The sequence below is a fragment of the Anser anser genome (assembly GCF_964211835.1).
Source record: "Anser anser genome assembly, chromosome: 2".
Lineage (NCBI taxonomy): Eukaryota > Metazoa > Chordata > Aves > Anseriformes > Anatidae > Anser > Anser anser.
Window position 1 is genome coordinate 28,424,554 of NC_139721.1, and position 8,261 is coordinate 28,432,814.

The 8,261-nt window shown below is 37.7% G+C and overlaps 1 protein-coding gene across 1 annotated transcript; it reads left to right on the forward strand.

The window, feature by feature from the left end:
• The first annotated feature begins 579 nt into the window (after window positions 1–579).
• Window positions 580–7,744, forward strand: SLC7A13 (solute carrier family 7 member 13). The gene is made up of 4 exons (XM_083824142.1): window positions 580–1,449; window positions 4,035–4,166; window positions 5,750–6,114; window positions 6,860–7,744. Exons 1-4 carry the CDS (start codon window positions 726–728, stop codon window positions 7,103–7,105), a joined length of 1,467 nt encoding a protein of 488 aa, XP_083680268.1. The 5' UTR covers window positions 580–725; the 3' UTR covers window positions 7,106–7,744.
• The last annotated feature ends 517 nt before the right edge of the window (window positions 7,745–8,261 follow it).

Genomic DNA, 8,261 nt, shown 5'->3' on the forward strand with positions numbered 1-8,261 from the left:
ATCAGTAACTGCTTATGAAGTACTTGCATAGTACTATAATAATGAATACTCTAGAAAAACTAGGAGTAAACTGATAATGCTCTTTCTAGAGCAGTGTTTAATAAGTGAAGTATAAACAAGCTTCGGTATACACAGTGACTGATAGGGGTTTGGCAAAACATCCTGGTATTCACTACTGATCACTGTTCATTTTATATACCGACTGTAGGAAAATACACCTGCCTGTTCAACTCATATCTGCATCACTGTCCATAGCATAAAGAGGGCTGATTTTTTTCTTTGTGCTACCATGCCATTCCCCTTTCCCTAGGTCTAATGCAGAGGTGACATTTCCCCACCTCACACAGTTGTCTCTGAAGACATGTAAATAATATGGAAATCCTTTGATGATAATCAGCAGAGAAATGAAAAGCATCTCCTATGTATTATTTGTTATGCCAATTTCCTAAAAACTATCCCCGGACCTTAATAATTTCTGAAGTACATATTAAACCAACATGTCCATGATTTGCCAGCATTCCTTTAAGCATCTGGTTAATCATCTTCATACACAAGACATCCAAACCCAAAGTATGCTCTCCTTTCTGAATGATTAAGCCAGGCTTCCCATAACATTTCACTGTCAAGTAGGGCCATGACAATGAGTTAACAGCAAAGTGAAAGGAAAATACATATAATCTAGCCTGCCAGGTCATAGAATCTGCTGTGAAAAATAAGAAAAAAAAATGGGAAAAGGAAAGAGTGATGATGCCAAAAAGGTGAAAAGAAAAGGAAACACCAAGATGCAACTCAAAAGAAATATAGGTTATTTTGACGGGGTAAGTTTTATTATAGGATCAATAGTAGGGGCAGGGATCTTTGTGTCTCCTACAGGGGTGTTAAAGCATTCCCTGCTTAATGTCGGCGTTGCACTAGTGATCTGGACTGCTTCTGGACTGGTTTCTCTGATGGGCTCTCTCTGCTACGCAGAGCTGGGCACTGCTCTGCCGTTTTCCGGAGGGGAATACAGCCACATTAAAAGAGGCCTTGGATCCCTGCCTGCCTTCATGTTCATCTGGACGTCAGTGTTCACCAAGCCAGCATCAAACGCTGCTCGAGCCTTGCTGTTTGCTGAATATGCCACCCAGCCCTTCTACGGCATTTGCCCTGCACCAGAAGTGCTGAAGAAATGCTTGGCCTTGGCCGTCCTCTGGTCCCTGGGGATCCTGAATGGCCGCAGCGTCAAAATGGCTGCCTGGGTGCAGACGGTTTTCACCCTGTTGAAGATGATGGCGTTGTCCGTAATTGCTGTCAGCGGCATAGTTCTCCTCGTCGGCGGGAGAAAGGAGACCCTGGCCAGATTTGAGGACATGTTCAACTCAGAGATGCCCAATGTGTCACAGATCGCCGAAGCCTTTTTCCAAGGACTGTATGCATACGGTGGTTGGTGGTCCCTCAACTACATGGCAGGTATATAACTCTTTTTCTTTAGAATTTATTCTTCAGTAGCAATTTTTAACATTCCTCAGCTAGTATTAGAAAAACTTGTATCTCCTTCAAGGCAAGAGGGTCTGTAAAGATACACATTTCATGGTGCAAACTATCCACCAGTCCTGCGTTTGGTGGGGCTGGTAAAAGGCATTGTTCTTGTGTATGGAAGTTCCTTTCCTCTTGTACAGTCTCCAGAATCAAATTGGCATTTAAAAATGCCTACAAGAGAAATTTAGGAGGTTTATTTAAAATCTCATGTGTCAAAAGAGTTTTTCATGCTTTAAAAAAATAAATTTTGAATTTCTTGGTGTCAGTGCATTTTTAGAAAATGATTCTCACATAGTGCCAATCTATTTGTGCACTAAGGACCAAATACAAAAAGGTGACTGATGATCAGCTAACATGTATTTAGACATCTATACCTTCTCTCAGATTGTCCAGTTGATTTGTACATGGACAAATTCATATTAAATTGTATTAAATTATAGCAATTTTAAGGGATATATAGGATAGCCCATCCATGATAATTCCTTGGGGAAATACAGTTTTGCACAGAAGGTGAAGAAGAATGTATGGAAAACAGTATAACTCCTTTCATATAACTTAGATTCAATTTTAAATGTTTAAAATCTTTTGGAATATTCATTTACTTATTCTCTTCAATATCTGATGATATGTAACAGTAATAAACAGAGCAGTTTTTCATGAAAGCTGGATAATGCTCAAGATATTAGTTATGCAATTCACAATGAGTTAGATGAATAGTGTGTTATAGTATCATCAGATTTACAGAATTAAGTTGTAAGCAAATGGATGGAGTGGTTATATCTTTAACCTTATTCATCCATTGACCTCTACCACATGTAAAACATTAAATAGACCCAATGTGTGAAACATAACACAAAGTTCAATGGTGAGAACAGTGTGAAAATTGGGTTAATGTTTAAAAAAATGACAGTTATTATTACAATCCAGCAATTCCTGCATCGAGAATATGCTGTAATAAAAAAGGTAATAAAAGTCAGAAAATAGAATTTTGAAATCTTAACATTTTCTTAAAGGCAAGCATTTAGCCTTGTAAGCCCAATAAAAACCAAAATCTTTCATATAAGTCCTATTTTCTGAGCAGTTACCAGTAGTAATAAATACAATACACTAATAATAAATACAATACACTAGGCAGCACAGCTGTTTAGACAGATGCAACTATGCATTTGTCCTCTCCTAAACTGAATTTCCTGTTCTTCAGCAATAACTTTCATTCCTGTGAGCTTCTGCTAAAGAATCAGGTGCCAGCTGGATGGCAGAACTGTAACTAACAACAAAACAAGTGGAAAGATAAATTCAAAATGGCAATTTGGGTGATTGTCCCCGTCTGTGCTCAGAATTATCAAGTGCATTTCCTCCATTTTAAATAAATCCCAAATTAATCTCCAGTAGACTGTATCTGCATTTCCCTGTTGTTCTCAATCAGTCCCTCTGGTCTGTGCACTGCATCCTGGAATGAGGCAGGGTCAAAGCTGATGATCTGGGCAGGAGGCTGAGATAGTATTTGGGGGAGTAAAAATATTCTTCCTCCTATGCAGAGTTCATGTAAGTCGTACTCTAATTTGACTTTTCGCTTGGTGAGTTACCTGTTCATAAAGCTCAGGAAGTCTTTTGTAATGCTGAGGGAAGTAGGAACAGGAGAGGAAGGGAAAGGGTGAAGGAGTGAAAGAGAAGAAATAACCCTTTTTTTCCCCCAAGCCTCTTTGACCAAGGTGAGGATGAGTTATTAGGGTTCTGGAAATCAACGCCGTTTTTTCTGGGATTATCACAGTTAGGAATGTATGCCAGCACCTCAGTTGTTCAGATACCAAATTTGGAGTTTTTTCTTAAGTAGATAAGAGTAGTTTTAAGCTAAGATACCAGGCTTAGCACTAAACTATTTTTCTGCACCGGAGTGGCCATGGAAATGGTAATTACAGCAGAATCCAGCTGGAAATGGCCCTGTTTTAAAGCCACTGCATTACTGCTCTTCTGTCAATATCTTCAGTCTTTGCTGTTATATTTTCTGTATATCCCGATGTAAGAGCAAAGAAATGTTTTGGGTAGGAATAGGAAAATACACTCAAAAAATTTTGCATCAGGACTCATGAAATGATGAAAGAATAAATAACTGATTTTACCATATCACATTCAATCTTCTGATTTAAAAATATGGCTACTTGAAATTTTCGTAACAAATTGATATTCTGAAGTACAGTTATATATTTGTTTAACCAAATCAGACAAAATTTATCAGTCCATTTGTCATTTTTTATCATTCTGTCAAGACTCTATCACACCCTTTTTTTCCAAGATACTTGATAGCTTAAAAAAAAATTAAAAGGTTAAAAATATTTTATTTAGGCTTCTTTGATGATAAACTATTTCAAAAGCACTGCAGGAGCTCACAAGCAGTGTAGTTTAGGGTTTTTTAACCCTAAAATTTAGATTAAATTTAGATTAGGGTTGGAGCTCCAACCTAGAAATTGCTTGCTTTATTATTATTTTTTTTCTTTTTTTTTATTTGTATTTTTTAGAAGAGATGAAAAACCCTAGCAGAAATATTCCCTTAACTGTGATGACTGCTGTTCCTGCAGTAATTGTGTTTTATTTACTGGTGAACATCTCATATCTGACTGTCCTCACACCGAAGGAAATTGTCTCCTCAGGTATGAGTTTGATATTTTTGTTAAAAAGGTGTCGTCCATTACCAGACCCATTTGATATCAATGTACTGGGTTACTTGTCTTCACCTAACTTCACAGTCAGGAAGGGAAGTGTGGGTTTCAGTCTAAGTTTTAATAGAGAATTCTTGTTTAATTTTACTGTAAGGCACAAGTTGGACTGAATTCAAACAGATGATATTAGGTGCTGAAAATATTTGCTTATACCTGCACTGGCTAAAAGGAAGTCAGAAGTGCATTGAAACCTGGAAAATCAAGTGAAGATTGGGTGTCTGTTTAATATAGGTAGGGACTTTGTTTTCCCGTAGTTTTAATCCTCTCTCCTCCTTCCTTCCCTACCTCATGGTGTCTATGGCTGAAGTCCTTACTATTTAGGAGCTAGACAAGTCACCTGTCAAAGTAACCTGTTGTGATAAATAATATAGAACTGGCTATAGCCATTTGGGGTTGAAGAAGTGTTATTAATGGTAAGTATTCTAATTCCTTAGAAGACCCTACAAAAGTCCACCTTCTGTAAAGCTTCTCTCAGATGCTGTACCAGTAAACTATGCATAAAAAGGGCTGAGAGGAATTGTATTTCTCCTTGATTGTCCAAACAGCACCTTTTAAATCTCACCCTAATTAGACAGCTGTCAGACCTTACCTCCAGGAGTGACAAAGAACGTAAGTTGTTTTGATGTTCTTTTCATTTTTTTAATTTTTTTTTTTTTGTGTGTGTGTGAAAGCAGCTCAATAACATAAATGGAAGCAGTGTAGCTGTCACTCAGCAACCCCATGTTGTCACTCAGCCCACGATCAGTCTATCTGCTGGGAGAGACGCGTACATTTGCAAATCCATTCTGGAATGAAAGCAGCAGCAAACACCAGAACCTCACCGAGCAGCAGCTGCCCTGCTGGCACGAGCAGTTCCTGATGTACCACAGGGGAGCTGTGCTAATTTACGTCAGCTGAGGAGATAACCTTAAAATTATATCTCTCATTTCAAGCTTTGCTATGTATTGCTGCAGTTCTTATTCATTCACTACATTTTTTTTTGTTTTATTTTGTTTTCCCCTGCTCTGATGACTTTTTATGCTGTGCGGATCACTGCAAGACCTATATTCCTCATGGCATTTTGTTAGAGGCCTGTACACACATTTGTGTTGGCAGTGTCCTCGTTACAATAGGTCATGTCACCACTGTGGTCGTGCAGGGGACTAATACCTTCATTTTCTTTCTCCAGACGACCCTGCCCATGCATGCACATTTGTGATTCGTGATGGTGAGATGCAGCTGTACCGCTTGCTGCCACTGGGAGTCAGTCCTTTGGGAGTGGGCCGCCACAGCTTCACCCAGCCTTCGGTGGTGGGCAGCAGTCCTCCTTGCTCTCACCCACCTCATCCCAATTTTTAGCTCCTGAGTAAAATACCCATAGAATTAGATTAGTCCCATCCGATTGTTGCAACTAATGCCAGGCATTTGTGATAAATAATAGATATTTCATGCATTTTAAGTTTCCTTTCTGTTGAGTCTGTCGGTTATTCAGAGCATGGGACCTACACCACTACTGATGCTTTGTTTTCTTGCAGTTGCTGTGGCAGTAACTTGGGCTGATCGAGTGATTCCCTCTGTTGCCTGGATCATTCCTCTCTCTGTTGCTGTCTCAATATTTGGTGCCCTCAACAGCAGCATGTTCACATTAGGTCGATTAAGCTACGCTGGAAGTCAGGCAGGACATTTACCTGTTTTAATCTCCATGCTCAGTGTCCACACTTGTACACCAGCTCCAGCCATGATTTTTTCAACCACCATTGCATCCATTTTTATAATCCCCTCTGACCTTCTTATGTTAACAAATTACTTTGGATTTTCTGCCTGGCTTATGATTGGATTGACTTGTGCAAGCCTGATTGTACTTCGATACCGGGAACCTAATCTACATCGACCATACAAAGTAATTGGAAATAAGTTATAAAATATTCTTACAGCTTTTTAAAGTCATGGGTAGCCTGCAAAAGTTATGAACAAGTGCAAAACAAAAGCTGATAGTCACTACAAAAATACAAATTGTAATCTTGATGTTTAGAGCCTTATTCATGATCCAGAGCAAGTCTGCTTCACATTGAAGAGGGAAGAGGAAAAAACAGATGGTCATTGTCCCAGAGATACACCTGAAAACAAGGAATGGATATATGCATAATGGGGAACAAGGAACAGGATACTGTGTGAGCATGTAGCAGTGACAGGAGCCATGTGGAATCCAGGCTGGCAGTTCATGGTTGATAAGACCTTGGTCTACCCTCATCTTTCCTGACACAACCACAGTCATTACGGCTAGGTTTGATTTCATCTCAGTCTAGCTGTCAGAAAGCTGAGTTGGGGGCGTATGCTAATCATCAAGGCTACTTCTAAGCACCCAACCCTGAATTTATTGTAGGTGCCCGTAATATCAGAAATAGGTGAATGTCTTTCAGGTGCTGCCTATCTCTTCTCCATGACAAGAGAGGGACTCTGAACAAGTGTTGTAGACAATTTGAGGTCAGATATGTCAGATATGTCTCATCCTGGGTGAGATTTCAACAGCATGAGAAGTGGTTTTATAGTGTTGCAAGGAATGCCTTATTCCTCCTAGGAATGATGCATGAAATCGCAGTTGTTCAGTTTATTTCCTAAAACATTTTTTTTTCTTTCTCTTGCAGGTGTTTCTACCAGTTCCATTTATGATGGTGGCAATGTCATTCTTCTTAGTTTTAGCTCCTATAATTTGGTCTCCAAACCTGCAATATGTTTATGCTTTCTTGTTTATGCTGGGGAGTTTTATTGTTTATCTTCCCTTTGTACATTTTAAAATGCATTTTGCATTTCTGGATAAAATTACTTGCCACTTACAGCTACTGTTGGAAGTTTCTCCTGCTGATGGATCTGCAGAGAGCAAACATGAATAATGGCAAATGTTTAATCCCAGTGCAACTGACAGCCAGTAGAGGATTTTCTTTATCTGAGATTGTAGGTCACAAATTAGATGTTAGGCATGATACATAGGCATGCATGTGCTTGCATGTGTGTATATACATATACTTGCATATACATATATTGTACATACATACATACAAATGTATGTATATACATGTATATATATGTATATGCATGTGAATATAAACATCTAGCTTCATGACTTTATGTGTGTATATATAATTGTGTGTGTATATACATGCATATATGTAGATATACATATTTAATAGGTGCAAAGAATCTCTTTAAAAAAAATAGTAAAACTGTAAAATGCTCCCTCTTGCTCCTGAAGGCAACCATTAAAGTTGCATATGTAGTTTAAATAACAGAAATAAAACTAAGTTACAGCACCAATTCTTAACAATATTATCACAAATAAATAAATGCATAGTTGTCAGCATCAGTATATAATACATTTTTGGTCTCCAAAGTAAGTTGTCTGGATTATTTCTACTTAATAGTTTGTGTATTAGAACTTCTGTTTTTAAAGGCTTTATACTTCTGTTCATCTGCTAACTTTTTTTTTGTCTGAATTTATTTTTAATAAAAAAGCTTTGAAGAACATTGTAAAATTGACTGAGACTTCTTTTTAATCCCAAGAAAACTCTATATGGTGTGCCTTGGCTATTTTAGACCAATACATACAAATGCAGGGTGAAATCATAGTAAGCATCAAATAAGGAATTAAACAAGAATCATTTATATTGTTTGTCACACCAATAAAATTCAAGATATCTAAATTGCTTTACTAGATTGTTTAATTAAGCATTAATACCTTTTTTTTCCCTTTACTTCCTTTGCTGTGTTACTGAGAGATGAGAGTTTTTTGTCCTCCTCCCCTCCATTTTTCTTTTCTATGAAAAGAAGATAAAGTACTGACTTTTTAAATTTTTTTATTTTTATTTTTTAATGTTGAGAATTGGGCCACTTTAAGTCCACTGAGTATTTAGGCTTAAAAAAACCATAACCAGTAGACAGGAAACATCACGTACTTAAGTGGTTAATCTATTAATACATGTTGTTGTTTTTATAATTATGATAGGATTACATGTTTAAAGCGGGTTTTCACATCTGTCTATGTAATCCTCA